Source organism: Tiliqua scincoides, chromosome 1, assembly GCF_035046505.1.
Source record: "Tiliqua scincoides isolate rTilSci1 chromosome 1, rTilSci1.hap2, whole genome shotgun sequence".
Lineage (NCBI taxonomy): Eukaryota > Metazoa > Chordata > Lepidosauria > Squamata > Scincidae > Tiliqua > Tiliqua scincoides.
This window is the reverse complement of record NC_089821.1, coordinates 308145237-308165077: the sequence shown is the minus strand read 5'-3', so window position 1 is coordinate 308165077 and position 19841 is coordinate 308145237. Positions and strand designations below refer to the sequence as shown.

At 41.3% G+C, this 19841-nt stretch overlaps 1 protein-coding gene across 1 annotated transcript in view; it reads left to right on the top strand.

The window, feature by feature from the left end:
* The window catches only part of ARID4A (AT-rich interaction domain 4A), a 69191-nt gene extending 50466 nt beyond the window's left edge, over positions 1–18725 (top strand). The window contains exons 17-25 of the mRNA XM_066629740.1: positions 2162–2356; positions 3544–3628; positions 3904–4105; positions 4260–4322; positions 5415–6545; positions 9798–9902; positions 13048–13260; positions 15184–15330; positions 16803–18725. Of these exons, the coding sequence (XP_066485837.1) occupies positions 2162–2356; positions 3544–3628; positions 3904–4105; positions 4260–4322; positions 5415–6545; positions 9798–9902; positions 13048–13260; positions 15184–15330; positions 16803–16906 (2245 nt within the window). The 3' untranslated portion in view covers positions 16907–18725. The remainder of the gene's footprint in view (positions 1–2161; positions 2357–3543; positions 3629–3903; positions 4106–4259; positions 4323–5414; positions 6546–9797; positions 9903–13047; positions 13261–15183; positions 15331–16802) is intronic.
* Positions 18726–19841: the final 1116 nt, after the last annotated feature.

The following is a 19841-nucleotide window of genomic DNA, read 5'->3' as shown; positions in this document are numbered from 1 at the left end:
GAGCTTGGATGTATGGTGGCACTGCCCTGAAGGCTCAGAAATTGGAGGGGAGGCTGTGTATGGCTTTGGCGCTGTATGCAGTGCTAAAAGATAGATTGGGGTCTGTAGATAGATCATGGGATGACTTGCACTCTGTAAGCATTTCCCACTTAGCAATGACAACTAAAAAAACCTAAGCCACCCTCCCCCCAAATTAGGCTGTTAGAATCCTTGATCTGTATTAACTCTGGTGTAGGTTTGTGTATAAGCAGATATGCCAGTTATCCCATGGTATGATTCATGGGGTACAGTAGGTGATGGATTCCACCCCTTGTAAAATTTTGTACCTAGATCCTGGTTGGTAGACCTAAAAAACAAGTCCCTTAAGGCCGAAGTCTGTCCATGTCTGCTCTTTGCAAATTCCATTCCTTTCTCTACAGCAGCACAATGTATACTACTCTCCTTAGTTCATGTTACTTGGTGCCTAAAATCTGAGTAGCCTTGGAACAAGGTTCTGGGTTTTCTTTCTTAAGTTCAGGATTTCCTTTCTGTCTGTGCGACAAACACTATTCTTTATATATATATATATATATATATATATATATATATATATATATATATATATATATATATATATATATATACTGTCTGACAAACGACAGTACAAAATGGGCTAGGTGATGTTGGGCTTGAACAAAGCCTGTCATCAGTTTGGCCAAAAAGGACCATTGTAAGAATGTGATGGGTTGTATTATGGTGGTGTAAGATTATACTTGGCATACATAAAAGACAGTTTAAAGACTGGGAAGATTTTTGTGTATCGGTAATATTTATAAAGAAAGGCCTGTGAGAAGTAGGTCCTCAGGCCACCTTCTGAGTTCATGGCTGAGGTATCTCTTGAGCCAGTGGCCCCATGGCTTATGCGCTTGGCCACTGTGTTCTTCCAACTTTCAGTTGTTGTCTTCTTCTATCCCTGGCTGCTCTAGCTACATTAATGCAACTGTATCTCTCACTTATCTCACACATTATCTGAATGATTATCTTTTTGCTCAGAATTTTTATAGGCACCTTTGTTTTGAAGGAAGTTAAAAGCCAGCTTTCTCTGGGGCATTGGAAAAAGATTCAACTGCTACACCTCCAGCCTTGCTTTGCTGTGGATCTCTCTGTCCATTTTCCTGTCCTGTCTGCTTTAGCAAACTGTAGCTAGTTAGCAGAGCACATGCTTAGCATGAAGAAGATCCCAGGTTCAGTCCTTGGTTTCTCCACTTAAATGGCTCTTTAGTAGCAGGCCAGTAAAAACTGCAGCTTGAAACACTGAGTGGCAGCTGATAGAGCAAGCAGTAATAGGTGGTTAACCAGTGGTCTGATTCTGTATAAAGCAGCTTCATAAGCACTGGTGGCTTCGTGCCTGTTTTTGCTTCAGCTTTGCTGCAGTATCCAGTTCTCCCACGCTATTCACTGGGCTTGGCTGAGTAACTTGGACAACATGTCTGCCAAGACACATACAGTGTCTGACCTCAGGGCTGCTTCACTTCTAAATAAGAAATTGTGCAAACCCTGCTTGTGCATAGTCACAAGTGATGATTGTATGACTGCTTATTTTCCTGCATGTATGTATAACTGGGAGCCCTGATGACTGCTGGATTTCCATGGTGTGTAGCTGTAGCAAAACACTTGTGCCTATTATGCATAACAATGTGTGCATTTTCTACATGGAAGTGATTGTGCAAGAGAAAAATGATTGTCAAGCGTATCACAGGAAATCTAGCTAAAAGCATCATAGCAAAGGGGATGAGAGGGTGGAGTGAAGAAGAATTATTTTAATATGTAGGCGCCGTTTCTAAAATGGTATGTAACTGCTTTGGAATACTCTGCTTCTGCAGCAGCAGCAAATTAAAATGACTGTCATGAGAGACTGATCATAAACTGAAGTGAGATTGACTTGGGAGAGCTTTCCATGGGCTCCTCTGTGAAGCTGTGGGATTGGCTGGGTGCTTGTTCAAGAGTCATTCTTTTGAATGTGCAGGTATTGCCCAAACTCCACTGCTGAGTCATACTCCTTCGAAGCAGGGTTTGGCACCATTGCAGGTCACTTTGGAAGCATAACCTGAGTGATGAGGTTAGCAGCTTCCTGCATCTGACCTCTAATTAATCGTCCTTTTGGCATCTTCTCTTGCACCAGGGAAGAACTTGAAAATAGAGGAGAATCTGGAGAGGAAGGCGAAGAAGACTCGGAACCTTGTCTAACGGGGACCAAAGTGAAAGTAAAGTATGGCCGTGGAAAAACCCAAAAAATTTATGAAGCCAGTATTAAAAGCACAGAAAATGATGATGGAGAGGTGCTGTATTTGGTTCATTACTATGGCTGGAATGTCAGGTAAGGAGAATTAAAGATTAACCTCTTAGTCTTTGTTTTAGGATTGTAAATAACTCCTTAAATTGGATTGCAAAGGATGGTGGACCCTGTCTAGTCCTGCTCACCTCACCTTCTTTTGATGTCCTTACTACTAATCTTTGGTGAAGAGTCAGCACCATCAAGCTATTTGCATTTGCTTTGTTAGGAGCTGGTTCATACCACTGTGTTTTTTAGAGGAGTAGGTAACAAGTTGTGCAATATCACAACTTTCTCCTAATTTTCACATTGTGAAATTATCTTCTAAAATAGTCCAGTGCAGTGGTTCTCACACATTTAGCAGTGGGACCCACTTTTTAGAATGAGAATCTGCCAGGACCCACCAGAAGAGATGTCATGACCGGAAGTGACATCAAGCAGGAAAATTTTTAACAATTCTGGACTGCAATCCCACCCACACTTACCCAGGAGTAAGACCCATTTGTTATGATTGTTAAAAGCATCTACTTAGTAGCTTGTTAAAAGTACAGGTCTGTAACATTTCCCCAAATGCAGTCACAGACCAGGGTAGCATCAAGGCTAATATATTAAAAATAAAATATTGAAATGAATGGGGACCCACCTGAAATTGGCTCACAACCCACCTAGTGGGTCCCAATTCACAGTTTGAGAAACACTGGTGCAGTGTGAACAGATTGCCGATCTCCACACCTTTGCTGTAGATTGGTGATAACTAGAGGTGTTTGAAAATTGTTATTTACCTTACTCAGAAGTAAGCCCATTGAGTTCAGTAAGACTTAGCGTGTAATCCTATGTTACTCACTGGAAACAAACAACTCTAGTAATACCCTACTAGCTATTTATGAACTGAATCTGCCCCAAAGAGATTTATGTAACCTCCAGTGATTCCACCAAAAACTTATTCTAGTCGTGGCAAAAATACTCATAAGGAGAAGTGATTAGTCAAAGCTTTTCTTTTCGTTTTCGAAGGCCAAGCTTATTTGTATCTAGTAGTAGCCGATATCTGGCGTGACCGTCCACATACAATGCCTGGGCTAAGAAAATCTTCATACAGAACCAGACTTTTCCTGCTGGCTACAATCTGGAAAATCTTTCTAGATTTATATTTTAGGTTACGTTCCTTTGTAAAACTGATCTTTGAACTAAAATTATTGTTGATAGAAGTAGTAATTGGTGTATGTTTTCTCTAGGTATGATGAGTGGGTGAAAGCAGATAGGATTATATGGCCTGTGGAGAAGGGAGGAGCAAAGAAGAAGCAAAAGAAAAAAGCAAAAGTAAGTAGCATTGTTCCTCTTAATAATAAATATTATTAAAAATATCTATATCCCATCTTTTCATCTCTGTTGTTTCCAGATCTAAACTAGCTTAAAATTTTTTTTCCTCCTTAGTTTGCTTGGAAAGGTGGAGGTGTGATTGTATTTACTTCTTCTATATATACTTTGCACTTATGTGGGGCTCCCAGAGGTCTCCCATCCTGTTTTCTGAGTAAGTTCATATAAGAAATGTTGTACAGTAGTAGAAATTTTCCATCTCTGTGTGTGTGTTTTAGAGTAAAGAAGATGGTGAGAAAGAAGACAAGAAAGAAGAGGAGAAACAGAAAGCAAAGCGTGGGCGTCCTCCTTTGAAATCCACCCTCCTATCAAACTTGTCTTGCAGTTTGTCCAAAACGACGAATAGTGAGAGTAAACCTGGAGTGCGAAGTGCACGCAGCAGCTTGCCAGACTGCTCCCCTTTGTCTAATGGGACAGAAGGTACTTCTGGTTCAGGTTGGGGATAAGGGATGCATCTCACCATTGGAGCACACTGCATATGTTCATGCACCAAATTTCAGAAGTCCTCGCACTTTTGTTGTTGATTGTTCTCATTCACTATCTTTGATTATAGCCTCTTGCTTTTACTTTTTAGGGATGCCTCGTAGGCAAACAAGACGTAGCTCAGGAATGTTGGATTCTGATAGAGGGTCAAATGGTAAGTAGGGTTTTATTTACATTGATAGAAAGATGCAGATGGAATGTGCTCTGAGACACTGGCGTGCGTTGTTAGATTGCCCTTCTGAGGGTAGCACCTTTCCTGTTCTGGCAAAAGCCGCAGTTGAGAGACCAGGGCAGCAGGATATTTCAGTGATATTACATGATGTATGTGTAGAATTCCCTCCTTTCCATACCTTGCAGTTATGGGTCATGACTGGAATTTTTTTCATTTCTACTCAGAAGTGGAGTCAGAATCCCCTGAAGAGGAATCCCTTTTCCAATAATTTAGAACTGTCTTCATTTGAGTGAAACAGAAGACCATGCCTTGCCAGAACATGAATTGGGCTACGAAGAGTCCAACATGTTCGTGTTAGATCCCACCCATGAGGTTCTGGCAATTTGAGCAGAGAAAGAGGGCGATCTGCAAATTCATGCTGGGGTGAAAGGGCATTCTAATGAATGTTGCAGTGATGTGTCTTCATTTTCAGAGGAGAAGCCATGCCCTTGGATGCTATAGTCCAAACTTTTATGTAAATAAAATTACCTAAAATATCTCACTGGGCAAATAATTAAGACCAGATATGTAATGATCATCTTCCCAGTAACGAGTGTGTTGGTGGTTGGGAAATATTAATACTGCCTGATCTCAGTTTGGCAAATCAGTTTCTAACAACAGGTGTGCCACCTGCAGAACTGTTATGCAATTGGAAGTCCAGCTGTAATGGGAAAATTCTTTTTCCACATAACTAAGGTATGTTCTTTGACCAAGAAAATAGGGTTTTATCTAGGATGACCCTTCTCCCTCCCAGAAAAAATTAGGGTCTGCTACTGAGGAAGGAGGTTCCCCAAGATTGATTGGCAGGTCAGCCAATTGATTGTGAGTCACCCAGGATGACCAGCGTAGTTGGAACCAAGAAGGGGAGCCCATTGTTAAGACAGAACCTGACATCTAATCAAGTGGTTTATGACCACATTAAAAATTAAATCTTCGTGAAATTTACATTTCTACTCTTGGTCTTATTTCTGCTACAATTCTATAGGTATTATCAGAAGTTGTGATGTCATTGATTTGTCCTGTGCATTTTTCTAGACTCTGTCTCATCTGACAGTGATGCAGATGAAGCTTCTGAAAAAAATATGAATGAAGAGCTTTCTCCAGCCAGTTCAGAACTGGAAAAAGATGAGAAACGAACCATTGACAGACCTGATGAAGACATCCCAAAGATCTCACATGTGTTGAAAGAAAGTGACAGGAATCAAGTCCACCCCTTAGAAACTTTGAAATTAGAAGCTGAAGAAAGTGAACACGTAGTTCAGGTTTTGGGAAACAAAAGCGATCAAGTGGAAGAAATCAAGAAAGAGGTAGAAAAATCGCCTAAAGGGAAGGGACGTAAAAACAGAGCAAGAGATTCCTCCCTAGAGAATGTAAAAAGCACACCACTTAACCAGGAAGAGGCAATGAGTGAACACCACACAGAATCTGAACGATTAGATGTGTCTTCCTTGGACAGTAAATGTTTGAGTGCCATTTCAGAGAATTACGTAGAGTCTTGTGCAAAAGATAAGAAACTTTTGAAAAGGAAAACTATAGAGCAGCCATCACCAGAGAAAAGGGTGCGATTAGAAAGTGAAATAGACGTGCCAAATATTGTATCTGACGGGAGGGCCAACAAATGTTCTGGGACAGAAGAATGTAAAGATTGCAGTGCTGACTCCCCCCTCAGAAATGAAAATGAGGAAATGCCGTCCTTGGTGGCAGAATCAGATCAACACCTTCATATTCAAGGAGGCGAGCATTTTGAGTGTTCTTCTGAGGAAAACCACAGTACTCCACTGAAGGATGAAGATGATTTGATGCCTCAGATTGGACCAGAAACACTCCTCTGCCATGAAGTGGACTTAGATGACATTGATGAAAAGGAGAAGAGTGGTCCTGAGAGCTCTGTAGTTGAAAAGCAAGGACTTGGTACTCCCACTTCCAACCCACCTGCCTTACCACCTGTGATCCAGCCGAACTTCTCTGTGGCCTCGCCTCTGGCCCTCAGTCAGGATGAATCACGGAGCATTAAGAGTGAAAGTGACATCACCATTGAAGTGGACAGTGTTGCTGAGGAGTCTCAAGAAGGTCTCTGTGAGAGCGAGTCTGCCAATGGGTTAGAAGCTTCCACCACGTCAAGCAATTGTAGCACAGCAATCCCAGATAGGGAGATTGGAGAGAAGAGTAAGTTTAACCCTTCACAAATAGTTTTCCATAACAAGTATACTTCTGTTCTCTATAGTGATAGAAATGTGACTGTGAATGTGCCAAAAAGTAGCAGTGAGGAGTCAAAAACAAATGCAACTTAAACATTGTTTTTTGAAGGCTAACTCCAGGACTCCTTTGGCTGCTTTTCATTAATTTTTAAGTAGTCAGAGCAGCTAGTGAGGTTGTAATTGGGGGGGTAAAAGTGGGGACAGACTTTGGTGTTGGTGAAGACAGATTCTAGCCTAACTGAAGTGCTCCTGTACTTGATATGAGTGGAAGTGGAATAAGCTGGGCGGCCAGCCTGAATCACTTCCATTTCAAATAGAAGCAGCGTTGACCAGGCTGGCTGCAGATTTTGCTCCTGCTGAGTAAAGGGGTAGGGGCATGTGTGTGTGCCCCCCTCCCCACACCCATGGAGGCCACACTAACACACATGTAGAGGCAACATGGGGTGTTGTGATCATATGTCAGTCTTTCCTTTCTGTGAGCCTGGATGAGGGCAAGGGACTTTTCCTTTGTGGTTAATTCTGTAACAGCCAGGCTGTTCTGGCAACTAAGCATGCAGCCCCCTTCCTCTGTCCTTCTCTTCTGTGCTTTGTGTTATGTAAGTAAGGAAATTGCAGGAATAAGAGTTTGGATCAGATGTGACGGGCAGGACAATGTCCTGTCTGTCCAGAATATTTAAACCAAATAATTTCCACCTATGTGAAGTGGGAGAGTGTTGGCTGTGTTGGAGTCGTGTGGAAAGTGGAGTCCAGGAGACTCTCAGTTGTTGGAATCTTTGTCTCTGGCTGATCTGTCATGGTGTTTAAGGATCTCACAACCTGGAAATTGCAATCTGGATGGTGGTGCTGTGAGGGACAAGCTGATTTATACTCACAGAGCAGTTATGATACTTAACAAATACTGATAGGACTTCCTCTTTGATGGAAACTTTGTAACAAGCGAAAAGTGAATTCTCTGAAGTAAGTAAAAGCTCTGGGTGGTGACTGCTCTAACTCACTTCAGCAGTTAAATTGTAACTGTTTAAGCCATAGCTGGCTGTGCCCAGCAAGAAGCTGCAATACTGGTGCATTGTGTTAAATTCAAATAACAGAAACCGAAGAAGTCCTCTCCCCCCTTTCCATAGGGTTGATAAAACTCTCCTTTTATCCTTTCTGTGGGTGGCCTCCTGTGTAATTTTGAGGGAAGTGTTGCATTCTTAATCACAGTGGCCAGCCTTGGTGTCTTGCTGCCCTGAGAACTCGCAGAGTAGCACCTTCAGTGCCACATTCCATCTAGCAGTGTAATGCTGCCCAACACATAGCTTTTGTGATCACGCACTCATTTTGCTCTCTTGTTCAAGACAAGGCTGCCACTGCTGCCTCTTCTTTGGAGCCCATCTCGGAGCCTCTGCTGGAGCTTCCCCCTTCCTGCATTCACTACTGTAGTTTTCTGTTCCTCTTAGTTTTTGCTGCAGTCCAATTGTCTCACCATGCTGTACATGCTGTTCTCCTTTCTGATGTTCTCCAGGTGGGTTGCCAGAGGAGTGGTTGGTGCACTGTGGTTGGTTCTGAACAGTTGGTACAGCACAGAATGCTGTATTGATTCAAGTGCAGGCATTTTCGAGCTTAGAGGAGGAGTGATTTTTCCCGAGGATGGTGGTTCTAAAAATAACGAACCTTGACAAGTCTTCATTTCTCTCCTGCCCCCCCCCCCACAGCTATATTCTTCTTTTGTTGGTGGGTGGTTCTGTTTGGACCACAATCAATATGCTTCTGAGAGGGTTGCTGTTGATGTATGATTTTTTAATTTAAAAAAAAATTCTACTTCCAACCCTGCAGGGGCCACTTGACATTTTAAAGCAGAGGTGTCAAACTTATTTCATACTGAGGGCCGTATAGTATTCATGATGCCTGCTGAATTCTGGAAGTGATGTCATTAGGCAGGAAGTGATGTCATTAAATAGGTCATAACTGAAAATAAGCACTTTTTCTCACTTAGGAACTCATTAGCTGCAAATGACAGAAGAGAAAATACACAAATCTTGATCACATTTCAAGATATGGGAGAGCCAATTTTCATGTGCGCTGCCCTTACAGCAGTAATACCTCAGAACTGCTCAGCAACTGAGAGCCTGAGGGCCAGATAAAAAGCTTCCCTGGGCTGCATCCGGCCTCCGGGCCTTATGTTTGACACCCCTCTTCTAAAGCATCTGTGGCTGGTGCAGGGAAACGTCCACTGATGAGAAGTATTGCAAGAGCCAGTCACGGCCTGAGTAGCACCCCTGTTGCCAAAGCGTTTTGCTGCTCCTCTTTAACTAGCCTGATATGGTAGGGATTGGAGAACAGAAAACTTCAAATGGTTCATCCCTAAGAAGGGCATTCTAGAAAGTATTAATTGCTGGGATAGTGAAGAAGGCTAAAGGTGGAGACTAAAGAAGGAACTTTGAGGAGGACTTCTAATTACTTCAGGTAGAAATGGTCAAATCCCGTCCTTTTCTTCTCCATGGCTTCTCCCTTCTGCACCATTCTCTGCTTGTTCCTTACTTCATTCTTATCTCCCCCCCCCAATGCTTGGAATGTATGTCTGTTCTGTCTCTGCATACATTCTCATCAAACATCTGGGAGTGCCAAGGCCATTCCATTGCATCACTTGCCACATTCCCATTGGTGAGTCTGTGGAGCAGCGTGGCCTTCTGTTGGGGCATATCTATCTTATATTGCTCTTTGCCCTACATCTGTGCAGAAGTCACATAGTATTCTGAGAGACCCCTTCCATCCGGCTCATAAGTTCTTTGAACTGTTCGGGTAGACGATACAGAACTATTAGAGCAGCACTACACGACTCCTGAACAGTTTTTATCCCACAGCCATAATTACATTGAATGAGGCAATATAGTTGTTACCATGCTCCTGGACGTTATGGTCTGTTATACTGTTTTAATATTATGATGCATGTTGTATAGAATGAGTGGGTGAGTGTGTAGAGTGTGATTGTTGGAATTGTAGTATATATTTATGCTTGTATCTCAAAGGTGCATAAATTTCGTTGTGCTGTAGCACAATGATAATAAAGTTACTACTACTACTACTATCTGCTTCATACCCTCCTGTCCAGTTTGTGGCACACTGTTGCTGTTATGGGAAGCTTGGGTGAAGTGACTCCTTGAGGTTTCTTGTAGAATTAAGTGACATTGTATCTTTCAGTAATGTTAAAAATAAAGTCATTATTCGCTTTACTTTTCAGGTCATAAAAGGCCTGGTGACCACAACAACAGTTCACTGGCAAAGAAGCAAAAGCGTACCCCAAAGCGAGCAAGCACTGTAACCAAAAACGAGAAGAATGGAACAGGTATGTTTGCTGAAACGATTCTGGTCTATCTACTCCCAGCTCGTTTTACATTCATCATGGTTACCGAGATGATGATTCCTATTGTCCTGTCTGTGTGCAAGGTGGAAAACACCTGGACGAGTCCCTGTCCCAGAGGCCCATGACCTAAATAAGACTAGGGAATTGGGTGCAGGGCAAGACTGAAGAGGAATGTGCTGCTGTTTGTCATTGTATGTTGATTGCTTCCCATGATTTGGGGCTAGGATTGTCTTTCTCAGCAAGAACTACTGTTATGCACATAGTGATAGAGGTTTTCATCAACAGTAATGGAAATACCAAGGCAGATTTTCAGTACCCCTGTATTCCTCTAGTGCCTAATCAAAGGGGTTTAAAGCTGGCTGCTTTTTCAAAACATGGGAGCCATGCTGGTAAAAGAAAATGAATAAAATCAACTACTTCTGAGTTTTTTTTAAAAAGATGAAATATTATTTTAGTTGGTAGTTCCCAGAAGCACAGTATCTTAATATCAGCGCATGTCTTGTATACATGATTGCATGTGAGTAGGCCCAAAATTAGCAAAACTAGAGTTTTGCATTTTTCTAGCTTGTACTTCAAAATCTGGATCTTAATTACAGTAATATTGTATGATAAAAAGAAATAACAACTTGCTTTTGATTTAAACCTAGTGAGGACAAGTATGATGGTATATTCTGCTGAAAATGTATTGGCAGTCTCTCAGCTTACACTCTCTTCATATCATAACTGGAGTGTGTGCTGAGAAACTCTCAATTCATATCTTAAGTTTGAGTCATGAACTCATTTTGTTGTTCTTCTCATGCGATAGGGGATTGATAGTATTGGCCTACTTTGCAAAGCTGACATAATATACATGAAGCACTGCAAAGATCTCCCTGATGGTGCTCTGAAGCTAACTGAATATAGGCCTTTAGTCTATGAGTTGTTTACTGAATTTTGCTTGGATCTTTGTTATACCTGCTATTTTATTTTATATGAATCACTAATGTTTGAATATTTGTGAGCTATCTTGGGGTTCATGAGAAATGATAGGACACATTTATTTATTTATTTTTTAAGAAGCTAAGGATCATTATTGCATTCTCTGAAATATATCATGTAAGAATGTTCTGTGATTTTTTTTGGATTTATAATTGTCGTAAACTTAGGGGGGTTTGGGGTGCTCAGAGTTATTGGTTCTCAAACCCTAAAGCCCTCAAGGCCCCCTGTCCAGTAGTACTGCCACCACCCTGTATGTGCCAGTGCCTCAGTCCAGGGACACTGAGACCCTCTAGGCTTTACTCTATCCCTTGCAGGCACTGAGCTCTTTCTCCAGTTAAAGCTTCAGTTCTCAATGAGCACTTGGTAGCTTGCTGAGGCAATGAAACAACTTAGTAAAAGAGATTTTAGTTTATTAAATACATAAGGTTACATGCAAAGTGCAAAGACTTTGGAGCAAAGACTTAAAGAGCAAAGTCCAGCTGAAATGTCTGCGTGACTTCCTCTTTGCCGACGATGCAGCTGTCACTACCCACTCTGCCAAAGATCTCCAGCAGCTCATGGATCGTTTTAGCAAGGCCTGCCAAGATTTTGGACTGACAATCAGCCTGAAGAAAACACAGGTCATGGTTCAGGATGTGGACTCACCTCCCTGCATTACAATCTCTGCGCATGAACTGGAGGTTGTCCATGACTTTGTGTACCTTGTCTCAACAATCTCCGACACTCTTTCTCTCGATACCGAGCTAAACAAACGCTTCGGTAAAGCAGCTACCACGTTTTCCAGACTCACAAAGAAAGTCTGGTCCAACAAGAAGCTGACGGAACATACCAAGATCCAGGTCTATAGAGCTTGGTCCTGAGTACACTTCTGTACTGCAGCGAGTCATGGACTCTTTGCTCACAACAGGAGAGGAAACTGAACGCTTAAGTTCCAAACAACACAGTCCTGGAACGAGCTGGAATCCCTAGCATGTATGCACTGCTGAAACAGAGATGCCTGCGTTGGCTCGGTCATGTCGTGAGAATGGATGATGTCCGGATCCCAAAGGATCTCCTCTATGGAGAACTCATGCAAGGAAAGCGCCCTACAGGTAGACCACAGCTGCGATACAAGGATATCTGCAAGAGGAATCTGAAGGCCTTAGGAGTGGACCTCAACAAGTGGGAAACCCTGGCCTCTGAGCGGCCCACTTGGAGGCAGGCCGTGCAGCATGGCCTCTCCCAGTTTGAAGAGACACTTGGCCAACAGAGTGAGGCAGAGAGGCAAAGAAGGAAGGCCCATAGCCAGGGAGACAGACCAGGGACAGACTGCACTTGCTCCCAGTGTGGAAGGGATTGTCACTCCCGAATTGGCCTTTTCAGCCACACTAGACGCTGTTCCAGAACCACCTTTCAGAGCTCGATACCAGAGTCTTTTGAGACTTGAAGGTTGCCAACAACAACAACAAGGTTACATAAAGTTACAGTAAGGCAGCAAATGCTAGAGGCATAAACATCTAGGAAACAGCAATAAAATAATAAAGCTAGCTGGCTATCTCTATTAGACCCTATCTCTCACCTGGGTCAGCTTCCCTTGTAGATCTTTTAGCTCCAAGCTACCTATGAAGCCAGGTGCCCATGTTGGACAATGGAGCTCCAAGCATGCAGGATGTTGCCCCCAAACTCTGTCTAAGAAAGAACACGCACACCCCTTGGGGCACTCATTATTATACTTCTTATGCTAATAGTGCAGAGGTGACTTCATACTTATTTAGATTGTCCAAGAAACTTTTGAGGACAGAATCTTCTTAAAGTTGGCCTGGTTGCTAGCCCTCCTAGTTCTTGCCCCTCCCAACTGGAGATCCATAGCTGCATTCTATTCTGCTTGACCAGGCGCCTCTCTGTCTACTAAAGTGTTAAACATTCCAAGGGGTTGTAATTCTTGTTTATTTACTCACATTCTTGCAGCTGGGAACTGCTAGCCACTTCTCTGTTACTGACTTAGTTTGGTTCAGGCTCCACATGCTAACCTAGGCCTAACATGTACATATTCATGACAATGAATGACTACATATTCTGTAGTATAAAATGCTGGCTATGTAAGAATAGACTAACTCAGACTAACTATGTAAGAATAGACTAACTCAGTTGTATTTTTTGTGAACTGCAGGACAAAGCAGTGATAGCGAAGATCTTCCTGCCCTGGACAGCTCAAGCAAATGTAGTCCAGTAAAACACATTGGTGTATCCAAGCCACAGAAACTTACTCGATCACCTGCAAGAGTGATTACCCCTCATATCAAAGATGGGGAGAAGGACAAGCAGAGAGAGAAGAACCATCAAAATGTTTCCCCCAGAGTATATAAATGGAGCTTCCAATTGAGTAAGGACTTAATATGTTGGGGAGGGGGGAATAGGGTGATGCCAGACTGTAGGATGTGCAATCCTTTGGACCTTGGCTCTTTCCACAAATGCCCCAGAGTACTAGAAACTCTGGGACATTTGTGTGTTTTCTTTTTCTTTAATTGGGGTTCTTCACAGGAATGCTGGACAAGCTTTCTTTAAAATCATTGAACGTAAATGGAATAAGCAAGCAGATGAATTAACATGTCCCTTCAGAACCAACCTCCCTAAAATTACATACAAAAATAAAATGCCAAGTGTAAAAATTTGGCATTCCAAGTAAACAAGCAGCAAAAAATCCACGAAGAAAACTGAATAGGCTAACTAGCTTGTAGGTAGAAAGCCAAGAGGGGAGTGAGTGCTTTCCAGTATATTGCAGGAAGTGCCATATGTATAACCATCTGCCTGTTGGGCTCAAGGTGTGGGTGTGTTCTCTAGTGTAATGAGCTCCTGGCTCTCCGAGAACAAGTTGGTTCCCTTAACCCATTTTTGCCAAACCCACAGGTGTACACATTTGATCCCTGTTGTGTACAGGTATAACCTAATTGTCCACGGATTTTTCACCTGCTGGCTTTATTTCAACAGGATGAGAAAGACCCTTTCAATTAAAGGGAAAAAGTTGTTTAACAATAGCCTTGTTAATGCGAGAGAGGGCAGCCAGCTGACAATCCATCACTCATTCTCTCTCCAAGAACTTCCTAACAGCTTCACTCCAAGGCAAGCGACCCCACCCCACCTTGACTCTAGTGAAGCATTTCTAAGCACCTAGAGAGAGACTGATTGATGGATTATCTGCCTAATGACTCTGTCTTACATCACAAAGGCAAGCAAGGCTGTTTTTAAATTACCTAGCAAAGGGACATTGTTTTTTAAATGGATTTGCTTTAATTTATTTTTGCCATCCACATGATTTCTGGGAATGGAACTCCCTGCAGCCCTGCTGGATCAGGCCATAGGCCCATCTAGTCCAGCTTCCAGTATGTCTCAGTGGCCCCAAGGAGCACACAAGACAAGAGACCTAGTTCAGGCCACAGTACCCTCAAGGAGAGGAGGGTATAAACTTTCATGGAAACTAGCATATGGTAGACAAGATGGCTGGAATTCTTTCCCACAAGATGTGCAGATGGCCACACAAGGCTTTAAGAGGGGTTTGGACAAAGTTATGGACAACAGGTCTGTCAATAATGTTCAGTCATGACGGGCATGACCTCCAGGTTCATGGAATGCTGCCTTTGGCCTGATTCATCAGGGTTTTTTACGCTCTTCCTTGGGAGATGGCTTGGCCTACATTTCTTATCCTCCTGTACAGTGTGAAGCTATAGGAGAACATTTGGTGTATTCTCTAAAATATGCTTTGTTTCAGTGGCTCAGTGTTGGACCCAATAGGCTTGGCCAGTGCTCTAGATTAATTTATTGTGTGCTGTAGCATGTTGCTCAGAATGTCCTGGGGTTCTGTGACAGATTTGCAGATTCATTAGGAAACTAGTTTCTTGATGGTAGGAAGCTTTGGATTCTGGCTTAGATGAATTGCTGTGTTAATTGCAGTGGAATTCATTTTGTGCCATGTGTCTTGATTAGCATTTAAGCCTCTTCTTCTCTCTTCACCTCCCTGCCCTTTTAAATTTTACTTTAGAAGGGCACAATTTGATTTACCAAATTATTTCTCCCTTCTACAGTATTTCAACACAGACACACATGTGTAGAGGTATTTGGTTGCCTGTGTTACACTATAGCCTCATTTCATGGAATAGACTGTGAATTTTTTAAAATTATATGTCCCACTTATATCCCCAAAACTTACGAACACTTAAAGTGCCCTTCCCATTCCAACATTCTTGGATTCTATAAAGACACTTAAATTGCTGAAATGACTTTTAAAGTTAGTATTATTCATTTTTCTAAGATGAATTGGACAACATGAGCAGCACAGAGAGGATCTCCTTTCTACAAGAAAAACTGCAAGAAATCAGAAAATACTACATGTCTCTGAAGTCTGAAGTAGCTACCATTGACAGGAGAAGAAAGCGCCTGAAAAAGAAAGACCGAGAAGGCAAGTTTTCACGTCTTCCCCACTTGCTCTTTTTATATGCTTTGTCATAACCAATGAAGGGAACGTTTGCTGTGATGTTTTAGAAAATCTGCAATAAAGTGTTCCTCTAGATCAGTGATTGTCAGCCCTTTTCAGCTCAGGGCACACTGAAAAGGCACTCAAATGGTCAAGGCACGCCACCAGTATACTGACAATTGACAAGGCACACCATGGTGTTGGTGGTTCACATCCACCAATAGCCCTATTAATAAATGATCCCCCCAAACTCCCGCGGCACACCTGCAGACCATTCGCGGCACACCAGTGTGCCAGGGCGCAGTGGTTGAAAATGTCTGATCTAGATCAACTTTTTCATTCTGTCTACTACAGCTGCTTGCAAGAGGAGTCCTTCATTGTGTGCTATCATCTGTGTATTCCACTTCCACATTTATTTATTAAAACCTTGTGGCTCCATTAAAGTTGTGCAAGCCTTTGTGTGATAGGTGTAGTCAGAAGTCTTATGTAGTTCTTCCTAGATATTGACACGCACCTTTTCCATAAATGGAAAGTTTTAAATGAAACAAGTGTGTCTTTATACTCCTGTATTAATTTTATCTAGATACACTGAAAATATTGTCTAGTCTTCTTTTAGCCAAAGGTAAAACTGGCCTTATCACTCTCCTATTGCAATGGCTTCCCATCCCATCAATTTTTGGTTTAATTTATCAGGGATGTATGTGTGAAGTTGGGCAGAATTATTATAGAAACATCTCCTGAGTCAGTTCCAGGAGGTGGTATGTACATGTGGGATCCATGTTGTAAAAAAATTTGACAGCAGGAGGGAGAATATGTGAAGTGTTGGTCTGGATGTACTCTGAAATTGGAATGGAGCTGGTTACTGAAGCTGCAGGAGCAAATATGAGCTGTTGCTGTTGATACATCAAATGCAACATAATTGTATTTGAACTCACCACCACCACCTTAAGATGTGATTTCAGAAAAATATTCTATTTGTTCAGTATTCACTTGTGACTGTACTAGCACGCATTGTTCCTGTTTCTCATCATATGAGTTACGGAAGTGCTAGCACCCCATTTGGGAGTTAACTGCAATAACTTAGCTGTTAGCCCACAATGCTGGAGTCATCAGGTCAGTTTAAAAGAGAGGAAGGCCTGTTCAGGATTTACCACCAAGCTGCATGTTTAAGTGGGCATTTGGGGACAGGGCAGTGTCCAGTCATAGTAGGTATGTGCAAGCTCTTGGTTTTAGAGGCAGGCTGCCTCTGATTGCCAGATGCAGGGGAGGGCACAGGAACACAGGTTGTGTCTGTTGTCTTGTATGCTCCCTGGGGCATTTGGTGGGCCACTGGGAGATACAGGAAGCTGTACTAGATGGGCCTTTGGCCTGATCCAGTGGGGCTCTTCTTATGTTCTTAATAATTTTGCAATGGTCCACCATCTTGGCAAAGACAAATAAATTCTTTGTATTTACAGTGTCGCATACAGGAGCTTCCATGTCCTCTGCATCTTCTGACACTGGAATGAGCCCGTCGTCGTCGTCTCCTCCACAGAATGTCCTTGCTGTTGAATGCAGGTGATACTGGTTTCCTCTGCCTTGTACAGCGAGTTGCTGTCATGGACAGAAATCCTGAAATCCCATAGAAAGCACTCAGCTGGTTTGACATTGCCAAGTATATTCTGTATACTCTTCCACTGCTGGACTGTGTGTCTCTTCTCCTTGCGTCCCTCCCTCCTTTTTGTCACTGCAGATTTTTAAACCTTTTATTGTGGAGATGAATTAAGCTAATTGGCAATTGAAGGTGTATAGGTGCACTTGGACGCCTCTGTCTTTGTGCTTCTTGCTTTTGTTTTTTGTTTAACTAGAAAAAACGGCACTTAATCAAATCTGGAAAAAAACAAATTGGATCTCCAAAGAAGCATTTGGGTGTTACAAGGAAATTGCTTTCATAAAGAAAAAAGGAAGTGCACCAAACAGACATAAAAACAGCTTAAATCAGAAGACAGAGTTCTTGCTGCACTTTTTTTCACTGAGCTGTATCTTAATCCTGGGTGAGAGTCCCATCTTTAATTTTTTTTATTTTGGAGAAGCACTTGCTATACAGACCTGCCAAAGTGTGTATTCAGCAAAGTGCCCAGTTTTAAAGGTATAAATTGGACAAAATAAATTGTGAAAGGAAGCGTAGTTGACTGGAAACTACCAATGTAATGAGTCTTCCACTTTTTATAGGATTTTTGAGCACACGATTATGCAAATATTTTAATGTTTAATGTTTACAGTGGAATTGTGAATAGGTTTTCAGTGGACTATCTTATTCCTTGACAAAAGTATTTTGTCTTTTTTTCTATGTAATTTCAGAGTTTTTATTTTGTTACAAAAAGGCAAAAAATAAAATATATAACAATGAAGTTATTTAACAAGATTTCTAAAGCTGAATTTTTTTGTGTAAAATAAGGTATCTTGCAACTTGTTAAATATATTTATTCAGACATTGGATGTTGTATTTTTATGTATTTTTTAAAAAATATGAAAATCGGGGAGAAAAAGTCTAGGTTAGGTTCACTCTTTCAATAAAATAAACCTGTCGCTAATAAAAACCCTTTTGCAGGTGGCTTTATGTCTTTGCCATACCTGTGCAGGAAGTGATTTTGTCTCTTCAGCCTTCCACAGTGTAAATCTGGCATCTGGATTAAACTATAACCTGTCTTGAAGAATCTTTGGCAGTCTTAGTATTTCTCTTGCTTTAAGGAACAAATATTTTGGGGTTGCCATTATAATGCTTTTGTCACAGTTCTCATTTGCTGTGCTGCTGAAACAAGTTTTATATCTGCCAAAGTTGTGGTGTATCATCAAAAGGAGTTAAAATGACTGCTTTAGCTGTGGATTGTCCCACAGACTGAAAACAGTTTGTAAATAACTTTCCCAAAACCATGTATTTAAGACAGTTTGCATATACATTATGTATAAAAAGTAATTTTTTAATCAATTTTTTAAAATTCACCTTTGTACATTGAAAAGGGGTCTTCGCCTCTCTTTCCATGTTAATATGCGGTAGAGTTATAACATAGTTTCTCTAGATGGTCAGGATATTAAAGGTTCACAAAATCTAATGATCTTGAGTGAGTGAATGAGTGAGTGAGTGAGTGTGTGAGAGAGAGAGAGAGAGAGAGAGAGAGCCTCTAGTGAAGGGGTTGCATAACTAAAACTCTGTCTCTTGCAGTTTCATTTTACCACAGTGTCAACTTGTGATTCCAATTCCTTCCATTTTCACAGAAAACTACAAGGAAAAAGTACTCTTGTACAAATGCACTTTTTCTGTCTTTCTTAAGCAGAGCTATTTCAATGTATGATACAAATGAAGCTCCATGGAGAGCATTAATAAAGGTTATGTTTTTAAACATAGGCTTTTATTTTATTTTAAATGATATTTAACTCTACTGTCATGTCTAAAAAAACAGAAAGAACCAACTCCATAAAATGAACTTCATACTTTATTATTAAATATAAAATATCATTATAGTAGAAAGTTGGGTCACATCATGCTTAACAATTTCCATAAAAAATCATTTTATCTGCACCCAAGACAGTTTCTTCAATTTGTACTGTTTATAGATATTTTAGACTGTGCTTAAGGATTTGGACCAGCTAAAAGGGTTTGAATTCCTACTTTAAAATGCTAGTCATCTTGTCTAATACTTTATTCAAACATTCATCAAGAGTTAGTTACTCTTTACTGTTCTGAAAGCTGCAAGAAGATGAACAATTGGGTTAATCAATTAGAAAAATGGGTTTTGCAGTCCAACAAGAACACTGAAAATCTCTATCATGTTTTGAGGATTTATCACTGGTGCATGATGTAATCCTAGGCTATCCCAATTTTAACATGTTGGTGTCCTTACTAAAATTTGCTTTCCCACCCAAATTTTAAAGACTTTTGTGTGACGAAGGAAACACCTTACAGTCCAGCATACATAACTTTCTCTCTCTATTAGCTTGTATCCCTAAGTGCCCACAACATTCCAGAAGCAAGGCTGGGCAGAACATGAATGTGTTATGTTTCTCTATATTACATGAAAAGTTGTTTTGAACTCACCCTGTGCTCCACACAAGTGTGGGTGAGAGGGAAAAATCACAAAATTGTGTATTTATCAGATAATTTAGTTTCTTTCATAACTGCTCTCATTAAAAGCCAGCAGACGCAGAATTCTCTAAACTTACGATGCAGGCTTTCAAAGCCTTTTCATGACCACAGTACATTTATACAGACCAGTCCAAGGTCACCCTCAAACAGTGAGAGAGCTGAAGATAACTGTGTCCTTGTTGAGAAAGCAATTGCTTCTCCTAAACAACTCTATGCAATCACATGTTACTAGTGAGTGGGTACAGAACTGCAGCTTGAGGTTCTCCAGGGTGAGAGAGAATTTGTTTAGGTACAGCTCTCTGTCCCTCCCACCCATTGTTTTGTCCATAAGTATATGTGAGCAGTATCACTCTGGTCAAGAGATAAGTGCTCC